Source organism: Perca fluviatilis, chromosome 10, assembly GCF_010015445.1.
Source record: "Perca fluviatilis chromosome 10, GENO_Pfluv_1.0, whole genome shotgun sequence".
Lineage (NCBI taxonomy): Eukaryota > Metazoa > Chordata > Actinopteri > Perciformes > Percidae > Perca > Perca fluviatilis.
The window spans coordinates 24840130-24861786 of record NC_053121.1 but is presented as its reverse complement, the minus strand read 5'-3'; the positions used below and the strand labels follow the sequence as shown (position 1 = coordinate 24861786).

At 40.4% G+C, this 21657-nt stretch overlaps 2 protein-coding genes across 5 annotated transcripts; one reads left to right on the top strand and one right to left on the bottom strand.

The window, feature by feature from the left end:
• Nucleotides 1–2414: 2414 nt before the first annotated feature.
• Nucleotides 2415–14895, top strand: cstf2 (cleavage stimulation factor, 3' pre-RNA, subunit 2). 4 transcript variants are annotated; one of them, XM_039812755.1, is made up of 15 exons: nucleotides 2415–2551; nucleotides 2819–2897; nucleotides 3101–3270; nucleotides 3370–3506; nucleotides 5218–5337; nucleotides 5527–5649; nucleotides 6347–6464; nucleotides 7650–7709; nucleotides 10796–10810; nucleotides 11257–11356; nucleotides 12330–12529; nucleotides 13094–13218; nucleotides 13558–13641; nucleotides 14271–14425; nucleotides 14588–14895. In XM_039812755.1, the coding sequence occupies exons 1-14, from the start codon at nucleotides 2455–2457 to the stop codon at nucleotides 14394–14396; spliced, it is 1554 nt and encodes a 517-aa protein (XP_039668689.1). In that variant the 5' UTR covers nucleotides 2415–2454; the 3' UTR covers nucleotides 14397–14425; nucleotides 14588–14895. The 4 variants fall into 4 exon arrangements, with proteins under 4 accessions (XP_039668689.1, XP_039668690.1, XP_039668691.1 ...); XM_039812756.1 differs by having other exon boundaries at nucleotides 14271–14432; XM_039812757.1 differs by lacking the exon at nucleotides 10796–10810 and having other exon boundaries at nucleotides 2416–2551.
• On the bottom strand, nucleotides 14894–21601 carry nox1 (NADPH oxidase 1). Its single transcript, XM_039812762.1, is given in 13 exon segments — nucleotides 14894–15942; nucleotides 16146–16270; nucleotides 16359–16505; nucleotides 16692–16854; nucleotides 17743–17984; nucleotides 18077–18169; nucleotides 18444–18542; nucleotides 18545–18652; nucleotides 19287–19432; nucleotides 19863–19947; nucleotides 20729–20839; nucleotides 20918–21013; nucleotides 21261–21601. Coding segments are annotated over 13 exon segments (1587 nt in total). The 5' UTR covers nucleotides 21306–21601; the 3' UTR covers nucleotides 14894–15815.
• Between the last annotated feature and the right edge of the window lie 56 nt (nucleotides 21602–21657).

The window sequence follows — 21657 nt, the reverse complement described above, 5'->3', positions numbered from 1 at the left end:
CAGAATTGCACAAGAGTTAAAAGGAAATTTGCCTACTTTTGCTGCTGTTTGTTCTCTCTATGTGACTGGTGTTTCAATTGTTAACATTAACAATGAATGAGATCCATAACATTTGAAGTATCTTTGATATTTTTGCAGTTGGTGAATTTAAAATAAGATCAACCATCCAGTAGCCAAACTAGTTAAGATAAAGATAATTATGTGGCATGGCGCAAAACCTCACATTTCTCCAACTTGGTGCTGGTGATACGCCCAGATCCATCATTTATATCACTATATCAAATATTAAGGATATAGACTTTAAGATTCTGTGCCCATACTCCTAGCATTCAGACTCTGTTATGTTGTTATCTATGTTATGTTCATACCACCAAAGTCTGATCAATTGTTTCATGGCCCAAGGCCTACAGTGCCCACCAACCTTCATAAAAAAAACTGTTTTCAGATAAAGACAATAGGCTAACTAACCAAAGGCCTTGGCAGAGGAGACAACTAATGACATTTAAGATCAGAGATGCTGCCCAGAGCAATACTGATGTCTGTTGTTTGTACATGTATCAATAAAAAATGCAGTTAGACACAAGTAATTTGTCAACATAAAACTAAGCAAAACATTGTCCAAAATAATTTGAAGAAAATGAAAGAAAACCTGACACAAAACAGGAAAAGGTGACAAAAATACCAAATGAGCTATTGGCAAATACTATTTGTTGATATACTGGCACATTTCTAGAAATTAGTTTAGGAGTTTTTGGATATAGAAATAGACAAGCTACTGTAGCTAAACACGGAAAACTCAATGTTATTAGACGTTAATGGAGGCAAAGTGTGTCACTGGAATATTAGAGTTAAATGATTATAATAATCCTTTACAATTGGTAAAACATATTAATTATATTAATCATCAATAATCACAATCTAAAATGAATATAGAAATCTCACAATTAATTTGTTTCCTGCTTCAATTATCACACTTTCTATCACATTTTGATTTTAAAGGTAACTCTCTTTAATCGAAAGATATGCAGCCAACATAGCACACACTAACCCTCATGGTTGTGGTCAAGAAGAGCCTGTCACCTCAGCTGCCCATTACAAAAAGCCTACTTATTAATCTGTGGGATGCACCTTGATTATTTTTAAAGTGCCAAATATTGACCAGATTACTTTAAATGAAGGAGATGTGTCTTTATATTCAACAAAGGTGTCTGTAAATGTAAATATTGATAAAACAAACTGTATTTAGCCTATGTCAAGGAGGAGACAAACTGAAGATTTAAAAGCTTTTGAAAAGAAAACAATTTAGCATTTTTATTGTATAAACTATATTTTAAATGTATCAATTAGCCTAAATACTTTCTTAACCATGGACAGAACAGGTGTGTGATTATCCAGGTGCACTATAGCCACCTTATACAGGTATAACAGGTTCACTAGGCTAGCTACATACAAACATTAATTTAGCCAAACATCAATTTTCCTAAGGACAATGTCAAAACTGGATCTTCGGGAGCATATTTGAGTCACTTGTTTTACTTTCAACTGATGAATTATCAGTTTATAACATTTCATAGTTTTGTCACAGTGCTGGAAGACATCCAGACAAGTAACGTTAGCTAACTTAGCTAACCGCGGGCAACAGCGACATCTATTTTTCCTATCAATATGTGCAGACTACTTTGACCGAAGATTCTCTGTAACTATAGCTAGCTAGGTTGAACCGTCTCGGCTTCGACACTCTCTGCTCTTCGGCGTATCTCGCTTTCAAATAAGTATTGTCCATTGCTACTTAGCATCATTATTAAAGAAAATAAACTAGCGTGTCAAGTGTCATGAGGTCAGGAAAGGTCGCACTGTTGGTAGTTAAGTGCTCAACAGTGACCGGGCACTTTTTGAACGGCTCTGGTCCCAGAAGTGATTTTCCCCATTCATTTGCTCCATTGACGTTTCAGTCAAATGCTAAAGAGTTTAAGGCCTGGAACCAATAACCTCACCATACATTTTTTAATTCATATTTTTGGAGCTCACCAAATATATCTATAAACCGCTGTTCGCGGATGCGGTAAACAATTCCATGGTAACAATGAGCTTCACCAATCAGAGACGTCACTGTTACGTTTAGGATTGTGGCTACTGTTCTCTTAATGCATCCATGCGTGTAGCTACTACTTCTCCATGACATCGCGAATAAAACATGTTTTACTTAAAACAAGGTTAATTTCATTCGGACTTGTGGCTTCTATGGGGCCACAAATAATCGTTTCACAATCTCGTAGCTCGTGGCAAGTCTGCCTTGGATGCTTAAGACATTAAGGCTAATAATCAAAATCATTATGCAGAATATGAGCTCTATTTGAATGTGGCCTTTTATATTTAAGGCATTTTCCCATGCATTTCGCCCACAAACGGATATCAATCTAATGTCCTGGTGTTACATTCATTTGTGTCCCCAAAATGGCGAACGTAGCTGCTGCTGCCGCCGCTGCCGCTGCCGCTGCCATCGCCGCGAATAGAGACCCAGCTGTTGATCGTTCATTACGATCAGTGTTTGGTAAGTTTGTTGCCGTTACTTGCTCGGTTACTGGCATATTTATCCGTTAGGTAATACACTACAAGTCAATACACCAACGGCTAATGAATGAAAGCTTGCTAACATAGGTAACGTTAGCCGGCTAATGTTGTTAGCTCGGCAACGAGGTAACAAACATAACGTTAAAGCTACCTCAAGAACGAGTGAACAAACCTTTAAATTATAAAGTTAGCTAGGTTATTTGTATTGCTTTTTATTAACGTTTCTCATATCTCCTATTTTATTTAGTGGGAAACATTCCGTATGAAGCCACAGAGGAACAACTGAAAGACATCTTTTCTGAAGTGGGACTTGTTGTCAGCTTCAGGTGAGTGAAAGTTGAGTTGTTTGCCATTATCATGTGCTCCAAACTCCAGATACAGAGTCAGTGTTTTTGCTATTAAACAGGCTTGTACACCCGAATGGTTATGTACATTATTCTTCACGTATATATTTTTTTAATTGATTGTTATAGTCATCTCTAACCATGTGGACAATCAGACATGATGATGTGTGTCTTCTTGCTCTCAGGTTGGTATATGACAGGGAGACAGGGAAGCCAAAGGGATATGGCTTCTGTGAATATCAAGACCAGGAGACGGCCCTTAGTGCCATGCGGAACCTGAACGGGAGAGAGTTTAGTGGTCGGGCTCTCCGTGTTGACAACGCAGCCAGTGAGAAAAACAAGGAAGAGCTCAAAAGTAAGCACTTAGTTCCTCTTGGCATTGTTTCAAACTACGGTGTTGAATTGGATTTGTTTGTGCAAAGCTACAGTTCTCAGCTATTTCTGGCTTGCACAGGTTTGGGAACAGGAGCCCCCATTATTGAGTCTCCTTATGGAGATACCATCCAGCCACAGGAAGCCCCAGAGTCCATCAGCAGAGCTGTGGCCAGTCTGCCACCTGAGCAGATGTTTGAACTAATGAAACAAATGAAGGTAGGCTGGTTTTACTGCCTCTGTTACTCAGTTTTCTAGTACAGGTGTTAATGACTTATCATTTTCTTTTCCTATATAGACATTTAAAATTGATTTAATTTAGCATGAACACCAGAACCATCCTGAGTGCTGCTAAGCCTCATCAGTACCAGCAGTACACAGGCTTCCTCTCACTGTTTAAATGAGGCTAATAACCAACTGATTGGTCAATCTCACAGTCAACTTATCAATATCTCTGGTCCTTAAGCAAAATGAGCTGTCATGCTTGTGTGTTATTATGGCAATCCAATCGACTTGATCATTACAGTTAGGTTGTCTATCCATCCATCCATCCATCCATCTATCTTCGTCCGCTTATCCGGGGTCGGGTCGCAGGGGCAGCAGCTCCAGCAGGGAACCCCAAACTTCCCTTTCCCAAGCCACATTAACCAGCTCCGACTGGGGGATCCCTAGGCGTTCCCAGGCTAGGGTGGAGATATAATCCCTCCACCTGGTCCTGGGTCTTCCCCCGAGGCCTCCTCCCAGCTGGACGTGTCTGGAACACCTCCCTAGAGAGGCGCCCAGGGGGCATCCTTACCAGATGCCCAAACCACCTCAACTGGTTTATGTTTTTTTATCTATCTATCTATCTATCTATCTATCTATCTCTCTCTCTCTCTCTCTCTCTCTCTCTCTCTCTCTCTCTCTCGTAAATGCAAAATTTTCAAATCAAGATTTTCTTTTTCGAATAATCCTAGTTTTTCTGAAAAAAGAATTTAATGTAAAATAATGAGTGACTTTGAGGGGCTAATAAATGTAAGTAGTACAACAGTTTTTGGCTGGGCACTGAAAGGGATAATGCCTTCTCCAGTATTCTAAATTGATCTCTGGGACTGGTGCATTAATGGGATTTATGTGTTCTGGTCAATTTATACTCAGATCTTTGTATGCTCTGAATTTTTGAATAACCGTACAGTCTTCCCAAAATAGAGCAGAAGATATAGCGTCTGGCATTCACATGTTGCTGCATATAACCACTTTGAGGCTAGCTGGCTTCTTCTAGAATAAAATTAGGACTTTCTTTCAAGTATAAAACCAGAATGTGATTGATTATACTGAATGTTGCAGAGGTTTTCAAATATTACAAACTACCAAAGTGAAATTAACGAAAGCAACAAAAACAGTATTATAGTTTTATAGTTTATAGTTTCCCCCAAAAGTCCTGTTTTGAAAAAAAAGATGGTGACAAATGTTTCTCTCAATTTGAATCACCTTCAGGATGACAACTGTATGCACATGCTCATCCTTCCCTTTCATTAACAGAGATTGCACTGTACAGTCTGTCTCTCTCAGCTCTTCCAGGGAAGGCTTATTTTTGCACATCTAGCAGTCTGGTTCATTAGGCTCAAAGAAATGCCACACTGCAGACATTTTTTCCTCCGACTGGAAAGGTGTTTTGTTGCATCAAAGCTTGTGTCAGTAGGACAGCTCCATCCGCTGATCAGAGTTTGATCGTTTGGGCTCCAATCCTGAGCCCACAGATATTGTTGCACGTCCTTGTTTGTGCCGATGCAGCCACTTTGGTTGCTTATGGGTATGTCAACTTTTTTTTTTTTTTATGGAAAAGGGTCCAAAGTTTTGTTGTTTTGCTCTGCCCAATTGTGATTTTTTACAATGTGTAATATCATAATTTCAAGATTCCGTTTTGTGAAAATGTGATTTCTCTCTCCAGCTGTGTGTGCAGAACAGTCCCCAGGAGGCGAGGAACATGCTGCTGCAGAACCCTCAGCTGGCCTATGCTCTGTTGCAGGCCCAAGTGGTCATGCGGATTGTTGACCCTGAGATAGCCTTGGTGAGAGGAGACCCGCTTGAGAATGAAGAGCTTAGTGAAATCTTGCATGATCTTATGTACGTTTTTGAAGCGAGGTTCATCTGACTGTGACCTTCTCCTTAGTCAAAGGGTCTGAAAGCTAGTCTACACCTTTTTAAACCAGTAAGTACACATTTTTGAGAGATGCTCTTCCATGTACTCCACATCCAGAAAATGCTCCACCGTCAAACACCAGTCCAGCCTCTGATTCCCAGCGGGCAGGCTGGAGGAGCACCACCGCTCAACCCACCTCCTGCTCCACCCAGCGCGCCAGTGTCTCAGCCACAGCCTGTGGTAAGTACAACCATCTTTCACTCTTTTAAAGTAATGGTCACATCACACTTCTGTTCTACAAAACAGTCCCGCACTCTACCCTGAAAAAGGATGTGATGTTGCGGCTCTGATGATGGTAATAAATAAATAAATGTTGATGAGAACAGTGTTTGCGAGTGGTTTGTAGTTACTCTGGAAATCCGGAGTTCTCGCAAGAGCACAATTTGAATTTGCTCAGCGAGTCACTCTGGCATTCAGTAATTATGCTCATTAACTATGCTCTTGTAGCTGTGCTGCACCAATCACATCGGTGTATCTGATATAGGCGGGCCAGAGGCAGGCTAAACAGATGACGACAGTTTAATCTACCAGTTAGCTCCCTTGGTAGCTAAGCGTATGGGGCACTGGATACGTCACCCAGTGTATTGTTGTGATTGGTCGTAGTGTTATCCAATTGCGTGCAGTGAGATTTTCAAATGTATGCTTGGTGTCGCCCCTCTAGTTGGGCCATTTTCATTACTCGGTGCCAGACCATTAATCTTTTGGATTTGGGTCTGGATTTCTAGGCTAGTTTGTAGTCTGGTAGTGTGATAATTTACTAATTATCTCGAAACAAAGTTGATCAAAGATTGGAGATCTCACTGAGTCTCAGAGTTATGGCTCTCAAGATTAAGGTTGAGGTTAAATTGCATCTTTTTCTATTTTGTTATATGATCAGCCTGGAATGCATGTCAATGGAGCCCCTCAAATGATGCAGCCCCCCAACATGGGTGTTGTCCCTGGACCAATGTCTGTACCAGGCCCGGGACAAGGACCAGCACCAGTCGGACCTCCAGGTAATCATCATTAAACTGTATGAAAACTTGCATCACCAACTGAAATGGATGTGGTAGCATCATCTTTGTGTTTCTTAAATAGATTACTAAAGGCCATTGAGTAATGTGTGAGAGTTTCAATAAATGTAAATGGACTGTTTTTATATAGCGCTTTTCTAGTCTTAACAACTACTCAGAGCGCTTTAACATAGTACAGGAACCTTTCACCATTCACACACATACATACACTGTGGCCGAGGCTGCAGTACAAGGTGCCACCTGCTTATCAGATAAACACTCACACACATTTACACTCCGATGGCGCAGCATGAACTCTGGGTTCAGTGTCTTGCCCAAGGACACTTCGGCATGGAACTGCAGGGCCAGGGGGATATATATATATATATATATATATATATATATATATATATATATATATATATATATATATATATATATATATATATATATATATATATATATATATATATATATATATATATATATATATATATATATACATACATACATACATACATACATACATACATACAAGATTTTTTTGCTTTGCAGTTTTTCCAATGAACCGCCACATTGCAGTGTTTTATTTAAACAGAACGCCGAAATAGATTTGGCCAAACCAAATCATTCCTTTGTATTTTTTTATTTATCTATTCCGCTAAAAAGTGACATTAAATTGTCACGCAGCAGTGCAAGCAACCTTCCCCCTCATCGCTCTTGTAGCAAACAAAGCTACAGTCATGCATTTTTACCACTACTGTGTAATGCAGTGGTTTAAGCTAATCTCCAGTTATGTTATTTTAGCAGTAACGTGTAAAATTGCACTTATTTTGACCGCAGCCATACCTGCAGTACCCTGTTACCATTATCTTTGTTTTATGTTAAAGCTTTGCACATGTCATGGCTCACTGGGATCACTAGGTGTCACCAGAGCCTTGTTAATGGTCGAGGTGTTTTTATGAGAATATTATCACCTTGACTCTTGAAAATCTCTCTTTATTCTCCCTAAATGTTAGGTATTAATTGTCTTAGTGTGTGTGTGTGTGTGTGTGTGTGTGTGTGTGTGTGTGTGTGTGTGTGTGTGTGTGTGTGTGTGTTCAATATTGTCATGGGCATGCTTCAAAGTGCTGCTTTGCTCTCTTGAGTCTTGTGTCTCCTGTTCTTTTCACTTTAATGCTGGCTCAGGAAACCTTCAGCATTCTCCCACAGGATCATCTGGGCAAGCTGCTATCGAGCGGTCGCAAGGTATCACTGTACTCCTCAGTTCTCCAGTCAGGTCATAGGACTGTTATGGAGAGGCCAAATGTGTCTAAATACACAGCACTTCAGGGGGTTTAGTGTTAGTTTTCTACAGTTTGTTAGACTGCATGTCCACCATAATCAAATATGAACCTTTTATTTAGCCTTTAAAGGAACACGCCGACTTATTGGGACTTTAGCTTATTTACCGTATCCCCCAGAGTTAGATAAGTCCATACATAGACCCTTCTCATCTCCGTGCGTGTCCGACGCACCCACCACTAGCTTAGCTTAGCACAGATCCTGGAGGTAACGGCTCCATCTAGCCTACTGCTCCCAATAAGTGACAAAATAACGCCAACATGTTCCTATTTACATGTTGTGATTTGTATAGTCACAGCGTGTACAAATGACAACGTCACATGAGACACAGCCATCTTCTAACTGTATACAAACTGGGAACTATATTCTCAGAAGGAGAAGCACTGCTACTTCAGCGGAGTGATTTTGCTCGCAGCACCTGAGAAGCCCCGTGGTGAGGAGCAGAGAGTTCGCCTGGAGTGCTGGCGGAGACAGTGAACAAGCTAAAGTCCCAATAAGTCGGCGTGTTCCTTTTTAAAGTAGGTGTTAAGCTGTTTGTGTAAAGATTAGGATGTCTGAGCATTACCATAACTAAAGCAGTGCCATGTCATGAGGGTGGGAGGAAGGTGGTGCCACTGCACGTGAACACATACAGGTTTGGCAGGAATAAAACATTTTCCAGGATGCAAATGTTTTTAAGTGACCACATTGTCAGTTTTGAAGCTTAGCCAAATCATTCTTTAACATTTTTAAATGGAAGAGTATTGTCCTCTGAATGCAACTTAAATGAGGTTGACAAAGCTGTGTCTGTAGCAGAACACAGTAATATGATACATCAAAGAGAGAGAGAGAGATAGATAGATAGATAGATAGATAGATAGATGAACTGACTTGAGCATGTTTTAATGGTAGCGTGTGACTGTAAAATGTTTTTGTGTAGAATAACCGTAGTAAAACTCTGTGGTAAAACTATCTGAATGAACAGAATTCATGTTGGATATACTGTACATAAGCTAAACCAATACCAAAAAAGAAAACTAAACTTTAAAGGGAAATTGCCAAATGTAGAGCAAAATATTAATATGCGAAATATTTGAACAAGAAAGGGTGAAGTCCTGGCTTTTCAGTCTCTTACGAAGATTATGTTGAAATAGGAGAACTCTAAACTAAGTATTGAGAGAGGCACCACACACAGAGGAATGATACATGTGTAAAATACACATTATTGTGTGGTTTTTGATATTCCCATAGTGCCGTTGTCGGAACATTTAGCATTGGTGGAAGGATGTTGCATAAATACACCAGTCACATGCGCATAGTAAGTAGATTGGTCAACTGCAGATAACAAAAATACAAATGCATTTGAGGCCAGTTTGTGCAGGCTTCCTGCGCTCAGCACTCTTCTCCTATGACTGCACTGATGGCCGTCAATACAAAAGAGCGCTTAAGAAGCTGTGAAAGAGGTTGAAAATGCTTTACAGGCCTCATCAGCTCCGCACACCAGGTTGTCTACTCTGGTTGGCTAGTTGATTGTCTTCTGTGACTTGCAGTCAATGTGCGGGTGTGAAGCTGATCTCAACGCAGGTTACCCGTCCTGGTCCTGTAGTGAAAAGGAACCATTATCTTTTGAGTCTCCGAAGTGTTTGAATTGTAGGCACCAACAAACGTTGTCCATGCTGACAGATGAATGGTGGTTTGTATGTTTTGTTCATGGGCTCATGTCTGACATTTAGCAGAATAGAGATGGCATTAGAACCCCCCTGTCTCTATAACATTACTTTGACTCTGGGGATTAATTACAGTCTGCTATTTGTACTGTGGGAAAGTCTTACGCTCCCATTGGTCCAGACTGATGGATGTGGACCACAGGAGATCTCCCGTGGTTTAAGATAAGATGTAATGTAGATGCTGAGGCCACATGTTGCAGATGTTGGGATGGATAAACATTTTTGCCTGAGAAAAAAAAAAAAATCTATTAATTCTCATTTTCTGTGTTTAGAATTCTTAAAATGTAATTATTAGCATTCACACACTCAGTTCTGACCTGGGATGTTTTTTTAATTTCAACAATCAGATTGGAATTGTAAAGAGTTTCTCATAAACAACCGCACAGTTGGTAAAGATAATAATCAATGACTGTATTGCAAGGTTAAAGATGAAAATAATGACTTGAACTATTAAGAGATGTCTGTCGTTATATCTTTGCCTTGTCAGTTTTAATGGCAGTTATTTGTAGTTACGTTTGTGGTTCTCATTAATGGAAATAAAGAGCTACTTGGCTTTCTGTTTACTTATAAATGACATGCAATTGCTGAGTGCGCTTTCAAGCAGCATGGTACTTTCAATGTATCTCGAAAAATCAAGCTTCTTGGCTACTCTCTCGTTTTGCCCTTGTTCGGGTTTGTCGGCAACAGTAGTCAAAAAATCTGTCCAGTTTTTTGCCAATTATCCACCCTACCATTTCGCTGTCAACAGGAGCTCACCTGTCCTTTTAACTCGGCAATTTCTTCTAGCTGCTTCTTTTATAAACCAGTCCTGGGCTCTCCTCGCAGTCAGCTGTATAACAGAATGCAGTAGATGCAAACGAATCCATATTAATTTGAGGTACAATGCCCCCCTAAATCTGTTTAGTCGCAAATCAACCAAACCAACGAGTTTTTCAGTTATTTGCCAGCCTAAATAAACAAACATGTTAAATGAGACAATCTTTACACAATGCAAATTTTGATTAAGGTAAAACTACATCAGGGAGTCTCCGTCATTTAACTGTAATGTTGGGCCAGGCAATCTATCTATCATTTAGATTAATTATTTCACAGCTCACCTAAAAAGGAGATTAGAAATAAGTGTTCCAGTCGCTGTTAGGTAGGTACAGATCGACACCTGCCTTATTTAACATATTGTGCCCTATTGTTTACTTCTGTAGACATTCATGCTGTTTTCACCCATTGTACTTGATCTTCTCTCTGCATGCTTCCTGTCATGATGATCTCATGGCCAAAAAACACCAGAGTTACAAGACACAAGTAGGAAAATATTCTCAAGTCAGGACGTTTGTGTCCGTGTGAGGAAAAAGCAGTTTTAATGCATTTTACAGACAGGTTTTCATGTGTTCTCAACCTATGATGTCCCTCTTAATGTCGATGCGATTGTTTTCTGGCATTTTTGTGTTGCTGATCACTCTCCTGATATCTCCCTGTGTGTTGTGACAACTTGCTGGGGCAGTTTGATGTGGTCATTGTGTATTGTGTTGTGTGTTTATCAGCCCCCAAACTGCTCTTGCTTGTTTCCTGATAGATCTAACTTGAGCAACCACTCTCAATTTGTGTCTGTGGTTTCCCTAACCTGGAATTTCTGCCTTTTCTTAACTGATTAGTCATAAAAAAAATGTCCTGCTCAGTGAATAGCAAAAACAACTTATTTGGATATAGTATTTCTTTAGGTGGTTGAATGTATGATTTTCTCCACTCAGGACCAGGTGGTATCCCCCCCAGAGGCCTGCTGGGAGATGGTCCGAATGACCCCCGGGGTGGAACTCTGCTGAATGTCACTGGAGAGGTCATAGACCCCAAGTAAGATGTCCACCCACATCACATTACCTAAATACTATAGCCAGTTGTGTGGATTTCAGAGTTGTGTTAATTCAAGCCGTTCAATTTATAATCCTTACGTTATTGTGGTAGTAACAGTGTGGACTACAGATCCCAGCAATCACTCGTCGAGCAGCTACTTTGTGAGAAATACAACAGTGGATAAACTAGTGTTATTTGTTTACAGCGCAACCAAACACATTCTTGTTGTTACGATAGAGAAGTCTGTTAATAAGAACTCCAGCTGCAATCAGATTTTACGCTACGCCAAGCGCAAGTAGTTTCCCCACACAACAGCAGGGCACGGTAAAGTTTGGTACCTTGGCGAAACGTTGGTGTGCAGTCCGTCGTATACAACTCTTTATCTTACAGCTCACTGTGGCTGCTTCTCCTTGTTCCAGCAATCCCTTGCGGGAAAAAAAAAAAAGAAAAGATCAACTAAAAGAAAAATGCAAAGAATGTTTTGTTTCGTAAATGCATTTTTGATGATCGAATGACAAATGCATCGAGTTTCCTGTTAATGCTTCACAATAAAAGCCACCCCATATTTCGCCAGTGAATATTCTTAAGTAAAGTTTATTTATCAGGCATCAAAAAACAAACAAAAGGTTTACAAGGTGCTTTATAGTGCTATAATATAACTGCTAAAGGTGAAGCAGCAGGAAATAGTGACATAGCTGATACAGCATTAGGAGTGAAAAAGGCTCCTATCTGTGAGACAAACAGTAATGCTGGATCACATACTGCATTGATTCCTGAGATTTTTTTGGGAATAGCGTACTCCACCACTGACATTGAAACAGAGAGGTAATTACTGAATGTAAATACTTTTAAACGGCTGTTGCTGTTGCCTGTTATAACCTTTTTTTTTTTAGGCCAAACAAATCTGTAATTATGCCAGTTTAAATTTTATAATATTTAATTGCTCTTATTTTGTGTTTGTGTCTGTATTTAGCCGGGGTTACATGGGAGCTCCACCGCCCCACCAAGCCCCACCTGTACACATGGCCCAAATGGCAAGTGGACCCCCTCCGGATATGAGAGGCCCTCCAATGGACATGAGAGGCCCACCCATGGTTGAACCACGAAACATGATGGGTGACCCCAGAGGGCCCCAGATGATGGAGCCACGCGGACCCCCGATGGAAACCAGAGGTAGCTGCTCCGATGATGCTTCATAGTTTAAGAACTTACAATAGTAAAAAACAGAATTTGGGGGGAGGCGGGGGGCATTTTAGGCCTTTATTTAGAGAGAGTGAGAGCAAGCGAGCTATCTGGGCGTCCAAACTTATAATGGTCAAAATTATTAATAATTGTGTTCATTTAGTAGACATTTTGGTTGATCTCAGTTCAGTTTCAGTCACAGCTGGTAGACAAAACCAAAAGTCACTAAAACCGAAAAAAAAAAGTCTTTTGTCCTTTTACAAGAGGTTTTAACATGAGAACTTTTTTCTTACTACCGTGTTTACACTTCTATTTCCTTATATTTAATACCGCCTTTATTTATTTTTTTTAGGTCATCCGTGTCACAATGTTTCAAAGACACTTCTCTCAGCTACAAACGCAACTTTTTTACATTTAAGGGTTTTAATGTTTCATGTAATGATCAGTTTCTTTTCCCTTCCAGAGTCACTTTCAAACAAAATGGTCTTTTTATGTGACGTACACTCCAATCCAATGTGGTGTGAACAGAAAGTGTGGGTTTTGGTTCTAATGCAGGTCGTGACCCGAGGGCGATGGACGCTCGTGGTCCTGTGACGGCTCAGAGGGTTCCCATGGCGGCAGGGATGCAAGGCCCCGTTCCTCATGGCATGGCTCCGAATGCTCCTCCACCTGCAAGACCGGTAACCGCTGCATCTAATGTCTTTGTCTGCTTCTGCTGTTTGCTTATGATTTTTCTGGCTACATTGCACACAAAACTGTTAAAAAAAATTATTTTGACAAGGAATTTAATGTCCTTTCCTCAATTATAAGACTATAAAAAGCAGTTAGATAAACATTTACTTAAAATTACATTTAAAAAAAACATTGTAAAAGTCAATTGAACGTGACTTGAATGAAGAAATATGCAAAAGAAATCTGTGCTATATGCTGAAATTACTATTGATATTAATATTGCTATTACTATTCCTATAGATGCTCCTTACCCCTCATTACTGATGAACGGTATGTTTGTCCTGCAGGGTCCTGGTATCTCCGGCGTTCCTCCATCAGGAGGAGGCTTCAGTCCGGGGCAGAGCCAGGTCTCTACACAGGACCAGGAGAAGGTAGGTGTCTGGGATCGATCGTCCCTGTATTATAACAAACTGGACCAAGAGTCCCTTTTAAACGGCCTTCATAATAATATCTACATATTTTGTGTCCACTGCCAGAGACCAGGGGCCTGTTGCACAAAAGTAGAATAAAGAAATCCAGGATAACTAAAAAAGCGCAGCTTGACTTAGTGTGATCCGCTCATCGCGGCTTAATCGGTTGCACGTTTGCCGAGCCAGGATAAGTAGGTGAATCTATGTCAAGCCAGGTGTAGATAGCTGGGATTGTGCAATCCCGGAAGTGGAACGTCGTGGATATAGACTAGAGACAGTAGCTCTGTCTAGCTGCTTGTTGAATTGCCCCTGAGCAAAAGGCTTATCCTTTTTTTTTTTTCTTTTTTTTTGCATTGGTTGCAAGTCATTCTAGTATGCATCGCCTGAGGCAATTGTTTGACTTCAACAATAGCTGGTGATGTTTTAACACACAGGCTTAAGGAAGTCTGATTTTCCCGTTACCACAGAATTACAGGAAGATTTGAGACACCCAAAAAGTTCTTATCGTCACGTTTTGTTTATTTTGAGGGCAGAAAAGCAGTTTACCTCCTGTATGTATGTTTGATTAATTTTATTTTGTCCCTCTCTAGGCTGCTCTGATTATGCAAGTCCTGCAGCTGACCCCAGAACAGATCGCCATGTTGCCCCCAGAGCAGCGGCAGAGCATTCTCATCCTCAAAGAGCAGATTCAGAAGACTGCAGGAGGGGCGCCTTGATGGTGTGACTGAGGAAAAGCTTCAAAAAGGTTTAGGGTATACAAAGATAAAATTCTTAAATTTCCTTAACAGTTCAGTTTCCTTCCCTCCAGGAAATTCACTGATGTTGAAGCATTGTATTGTCACAGAACAACTCTGTAATTTCTGACATGTATTCTGTTTTCTTTTTACATGCATCATTTTGATTTCAGGGCCCACAACCTGGTCCACCCCGCTGACCCTGTCACCTTGAGCTCGAACAGGTCTGAAGACGTCTCATTTTAGTTTGGAATAATGTATAGTTTGTTTTTTTTTATATATTTTCTGTATGAAAGAGTCAGGTTGTTGCTCGTGAGACATTTGAGTGGACGATGAATGCTGAACCGATTTTGAAAAAAGATCAGGACTGGATTGTCATGAGGTTTCATCCTTTCGCTCCAAAGCCGACTGTTTTCATGTTATCGGCTCTGGAAACTGTTTGTCTGCATATTGTTTTGTCAATAAAACAAAAGAAAAGATAGTTATATAGTCATTTATTTTATGAGTTTGGAGTTGTATACAAGAAACATGATAAAACAGCAAATAGTAAAATAAAAAAATTTCTGTGACAATAAGTCACAGGAGGATGATTAACCACAGGCTACGTGACAGGAAGTCTTCCTCCTAGTTACCTTATTACTCTGACAAGGAAATGCCACAGACTTTAATCTGTTCACAATAAACCATTGTCTGTTTCCAAGGAACCTGTTCCCTTAACCAGTAAAGCTTAATAAAAGTGACAGCTCATTTACAGTGTATTTGATCATATAGGCTAATTCTCTCCCCAGTAGAAAAAATGTAAGGGGTAAACAATTGATCCACAGAAAATGAATCAACATTTAGATTTATAGGTTTGTCATTCAAGAAAAATACCAATACACTGGCTTACAGCTTCTTATATATGATGAGTTCATGCTTTTCTTTGTTGCATGTGATAGTAAACACAATCTGAGTTTTGGACTAATCGTCTGATAAAACGAAAAATCAGAAGACAAACGTGGGATCTGGGAAGTTTTTTCTGACATTCACACAGGAAAATATCCGTACTTATCCATATAACAAGTGTACGACACAGAAAAAACCGAGGTCCTGATGTCTTGTAACGGTAAAATACTTTCTTATAATATATAGAGTCTCAGGCCATGCTGGAACTACGAGGGAGTCACCAGAAGTGCACCTTTTTAAAATCAATCCTACAATGAGTGAAAATCTGAGTGCAGCTGACCGTAAAAGCCATGAGTCAGTCGATCACAAGAAATAGAAGAGTCTGTCCCTGAGTTTTGTCCCTGATAAAGGACACGCCCTGCTTCTTTATCAGTGTGCAGTATTGAGTGTCAAAACACACCCAGCTAGTGCCACAGGTTGTCTGTCTTAAAAAGCCCAAATGCTGTGTTCTTTTACTCAGAAATTCTCCTTGTTAAAGTAAAATTTGGTCTTCCGGGGATCCACGTCTGAGTATTTGGCACATTTCTTTTCTAAGACTTTTGCTAGAACTGCAGGGCCACACAGGAAAGTCCCAACCACAGACCTAAAAAACACAATGAAGAGTTAGATTTCAGAGGTTAAAGTTTTAATGTGAAAGGTGCAAAACAAGTGCAAATTAACCAACCAACAATCCACTCAAGTGCAGTACTTATAACTACAATTCCACAATTAAAACAAAAAAAGATCAGTCAATCTCCTGTATTTCAATAAGGTATTAAAGAGATTTTAAGGAGGATTTTATCTTACGTGGGGTTCTCTTTGCGGACTTGTTCAAACTCCTTGTCCCAGGCGGGTCTGCCATAGTGAGTTTTCTGTTTGAGCCCAGTGACCACATCTGTGTCCTCTTCAAAGTGAACCCCTTCATGAAAACGCTGGAACAAAAAAAAAAAGAGATAACCGCTGAGTTAAAGCTGAAAGCGCACACCGTTTATCTGGACTCTGACTGATTCACACACTTACAAGATTTTGATCCCATCCAGTCAGATAGAGTTTGTAGGTGAGGAAATTCCCCATTCCTCTCTCCTCCATCTCTTTCTCCAGCACCTGCAGCAGGTCAGAAAACCACTCAAAGGCGTGGGTTTCCCGGCAGAGCCAATAGAAGTAGATCTGAAACCAGGAAGCAGATGCAGGCACGTTAAACAATGATCCTCTTACAAGAGAGCTGATGACTCATCCCTAACATGGGCGGATTGTGAAAAACAATTATTTATTTAAGAGACAATAACAGGACTTACAGGTTTAAAATGTCAAAAGCAGGCTAATTGGACCTGAGATGGCTGTTAGGGTTTTTACCTTCCTGGTGCGCAGTTTAGAGTTGGAGATTTTGAACTTGTACCAGATGGACTTTAGGATGGAGGCGAAGGGAGTGACTCCGATGCCGGCGCCGACCAGCATGCTGACCTCGTAGTCGAATACGTCCTCGCTGGCTGTGCCAAAGGGTCCGTCCACACCCATTCTATACAATTTTCAATTCAATTCAATTTTATTTATAGTATCAAATCATAACAAAAGTTATCTCGAGACACTTTACAGATAGAGTAGGTCTAGACCACACTATAATTTCCAAAACCCCAACAATTACAGTAATTCCCTCAATTCTGAGAAAACAATCACGAATAAATAAACTGTAGTCAGGAAAATACACTACAGGTGACGGCCAAAACATTAAACAAGTGTTTAAAATGAATTCATCCTTGCAAACACTAATACAAAAGGTGAGTAATGCTTTCATGTAGCTGAGCATCATACCAGCCTCTTTTTTGCTTTTTGCGTTGTTATGGGTAGGCTACAGACCATATGCTCTAAAGTTCTCCTAGTCTTAATCCAGGGGCGATTCTAGGATCAGACCTTTAGTGTGACAATGTGACACGGATACAGTGCCTTGCAAAAGTGTTAACACCCCCCCCCCGCTACATCACTATTTTCTCTGGATAACAAGGAACATAATTGACCAAAACTATGTTTCTGTTAACCCTTTCCTTTACTGGGTTACTGGTGCATAGCGTCGGCGAAGAACAAACAGGAAATTCAACCTGTTTCAAGCTCTTTGAACCTGTAATTATTTGTCCTCTGTCACTAACAGATAAGTTAGATAACTAACTTGAAACACTAAAATTAATTCCAGAATTAAGGCTTGAGCCCCCCTAAAAAGGGTAGAAAATCGCCAATGTCTTAATCTGAGGTTAAAAATTCTTTCTTGCAGCTGAGAATACAAAGTTACCCATGTATTCAATGTTTATTTTTGATTAGGGACAAATATGCCGCAATGCCACATACCATGGCATTCATGGCATGAGCTGAGTTTGCCACGCCCGTCCCTAGATTACATAAAAGGAGTGCTCACTTGGGTCCCTGTGCTCCCTCTGGTAGATTCTGCACGATGTCGATGAGTTTGTCAGTCCAGTCCCCGGCCGAGCGGATGTGGACGCTGAAGAAGTCCTCCTCGGGGGCGGAGGTCATGGTGAACGGGTGCCACTCCAGCTGGGAGATGGCCGGGCAGTTGAGGAAGACGTACTGACCCACCTCCATTTTAAAACCGTCCTTCACCAGCTGCAGCTCCAGCACTTTGGACGGATGCATCACGATCTGAAAGTAAAAAAAAAAAAAAAGCAAACAGGTGAAGTCACCGTCACGTTATCTATCAAACAACCCAAAAGGTAAAGATGAATCAAACGTACCTTCCTGTATTGCACTCTCTGCATGTAACGGATGAAACGCAACACACGTTCACAGACGTACAGAATCATTGGACCGATCACCCACCACCAGGTCTATAAAAAGAAAAAAAGAGAAGGAAAAATAACGCGTTAACAATAAAGGTTAAAGCGCTCATGTGCAGATTTACAAAAATTAAAAAGACAAACCTTTGGCCCTCCCGGAAACTCAGGCCAAACTCAGCAATTTTCCTCTTTTTATAAATGCGGTTGGAGTCGCGTGCCTTTTGTTTCTCCTCACGACGAATCTGCAGATAGGACAGACAATTGAAACCTGCTTGAAGCACCAAACAACATTTTATAAAAAAAAAAAAAAAAGAAAAGCCAAGACTTTTCCCCCGCCCGGAACACCAGAACCAATGCAGAACAATATAAGAGATAGCGAAAGATGGTGGGTGTACCAGAAGACTTCAATATGATATTTACTGTTTCTACCTCCATGGAGGAGGTGATGATGAGGATGAGGGCCAGAGTGATGACGACCCCTGTGAGGCCAGCGATGGAGGTGAACACGAAGTAGGTTGGAGTCTGCTGCGCATTCTGCGACACAAGGAGAAGAGAGTGACAACGTGGACTCAAAGGAAGAGGTTTGCAGATTTGCTGGTTTAATCTCGAGAAAAGACCACAAATCACATTGCGTCTTAGTTTTATAGTGTCCCACAAACGTCTTCAGAATATGCATTTTCGTCCAGGGGCATCGGACTGTTGGGGTGGGGGGACTGAGTACCCAGGGCCCTCATGTGAGGATGGCCCAAAATTATGCTAGAATGAACAGCTGTGGATGCGTGGAGGGGCCCATAGAAAATGCCTTTCTACAGGGCCCAGAATTTTGTGCTACGCCCCTGTTTACGTCATATGTTATTGTCCCAGACAGTCCTGTTAACAGCCTTGCCTGCCAAGATTATCTTACAACACCAAACTTTTGTTTACAACAAGGGGAGGGAAAACAGTGGAGAAGATGGATTTGATTTAAAGAAATGTGAACTTCAATGCACGCAGGCCTACAATGAAAAACAAACTTGTTTCAGCTAAAAGTTTTGGCAAATTTTCTCGACTTGTAAATGAGCATACAATCCTTCAACTGATATTGAAACATGGCAAAATGAAATGATATGAAGAGAGTTTGTATGTGTACGTTTGCCTTATTTTAAATGAATGAGTTAGGATAGCTTACGATGTCTATTCTGCGGACTGGGTTCAGGTAGGTGGTGTTTTCTGAGTCTGACAGGTTGGACAGAGCAGTGCTGAGAACATCATACATTCCTCGTCTGCTGTTGTTGAGCCACTCCACGTTCAACAGATGGGCAACCGTATGCACGGCTGTCAGAACACAGAAGAGACGGGTTACTGCTGCTGCTGCATCATTTCATTATTCATACTACCTACGGAAATCGGCTTTCTGTTAGAGACTCAATGTTGCGGACTTGAGCTTAAATACGTTTTAATGTCAGTTTTCAGTTACATAAATAGTTAAAACAAATCAACAGCGTGGTAGGCCTACGTTTTAAAAATATTTGTATTCCCCGTAGGAAAAAGGGAAAAGCCTTTTCAGTCAATACTCCTACTTGTCAAAAGGAAATACAGTGGGAACAGACAATCACAATTTGTGTCATATTTGAAAAGGTTTTGTGATGAAAATGGTTTTAGTATCAACATTTTTTATTTTCCATTTGTAATCATCTCAGGTTCCCTTCACGATGTGTAGGTTAATTTCTATAATTACTACTTTTCATCTAGACTAAAAGCTCACCTGTCATCAGAGCTATCATGTACGCCACCAGCTTGTGGAAAGTCAGATTTTTGTCCAGCTGTTTCCTCATTGTTCTGCCGCAACACTGAAAAGAAGAGAAAGAACATCTTTCCAAAGCTGGTTCTGAAACCTATCTGACAAGTCTGTTGGGGGAGAGAGGAGTCGGGGTGATTGAATTGAGTTTTTGGTTGGAATTTGGAGTTAGACATGCTGTGAAAACATAAAGCTAATACTCCTCTTTGTTTTGCCAATTTATTGTGTTGAAATAGCACAACGTTGCCCAAATAATTGTTATAATTAATGTAAAATCCTTGGTGAAAATTATAATAATAACTATTTGTATACCGAGCCCAAACTCCTTAGCAAAACATTTTCAAAGCAAGTAGCAGAAGACTAAAAAACATGGAATAAAATGCGTGACAACATTAAATGAAAATTAAAAGAATAAAATTAAAAGAAAAAAAAAAAAAAACTGATGTGATGTACAGCAGTCAAACTAGTTTGTATGAAAATACTCACACCATGAAAAGATAATGACAGTGCCTCGGTGCACCTCGCCCTTGTTGTGACGTGTGTGTGGGGGGTGTGTGTGTGTTTTAATGAGGAATATGAAAAAAACTTTACATGGACTTTTCACATTGAAAAAAAAACTAAATGCTCTGGTTGACTATAAAGTTATTCAACCAGTTATTTTTAAATACAGTAGTAATGGTAACACAAAGGTAATGTCAAAAAGAAAGGGTATGTTCCCCTGAATCATATGATATAGAACACTTGATACGGACTGAAAAAAAACTAACCAAAATATAAAACTATGTCCAGGTGTTTCTTTGTCTATGTAAGCTTATTGAACATCCAGATCTTACCACGAAGGAGCCTCGGAGCAGCGACAGCAGGTTCCTGCACACCGGGAGGAGGATCAGCATGCAGTTAAAGTTGAGGACAGCAGCAGGAGCTCTGGCCCAGGACAAGGCAGACTGGAATAATAGGAGTCAGTAATTAGAATAGTTAAACAAGCATGTTTTTAAAAGCTGACATCTATTCTCTTTACTCACCCCTAACAGATGACGCGTGTAGAAAAAGGCATCACCCGTATCGTACAATAGGTAAAACCAGACGAAAAGGAAGAGGTTGATGCCCATCCAGACCACCTGCGAACACAGCCAGGGTCACGTTTCCAATCACAAAAGTAGCGCAGTCTTTCAGTAAAAATGATATTTTATTTGCATTGAAAATGAAAGACTTTGGAGCCTGGACACTGACAATTCAGGTTTGTTTGTTTTTTTTGGATACTTGGCACAAAAGCTGTGCCTAAATTCTCTTATCACCATACCTCATCTTTGAGATTTGAAAAATCTAATTTCTAAAGTCTGAAGACAAATTTTTAAAAAAACTCACCACTATGAAGGCTGAAAGTCCATTGTTAATAATCCAGTTACCCATGTTGAGCTCTTTATGTCGACTCAGTAACAGCAGCTACCCTGCATATTCACTCTGTCTGCGCTTTTATCTTGGACTCTCCTGTACCGACTCCTCCCTCCCCTGTAGGTGCAATAGTGATGAGACACAAGGAAACAAAACTTTGCGTCGGAAAATGTATTGTTGAGGAGGAGGAGAAGGAGGAGGAGGAGGAGAGGTTACCCTCCAGGAGCTGCATGACCACATTGGTATCTGCTTAAAAAAACCTGTTGAGGAAACAAGTATGGACGGCAGGAATGAGGAAGTATGTGTGACAGCATACTGGAAGTTTTAATCTGCTGGACGGTGATGCAATTAGTTTTATTGGGCAAATAAA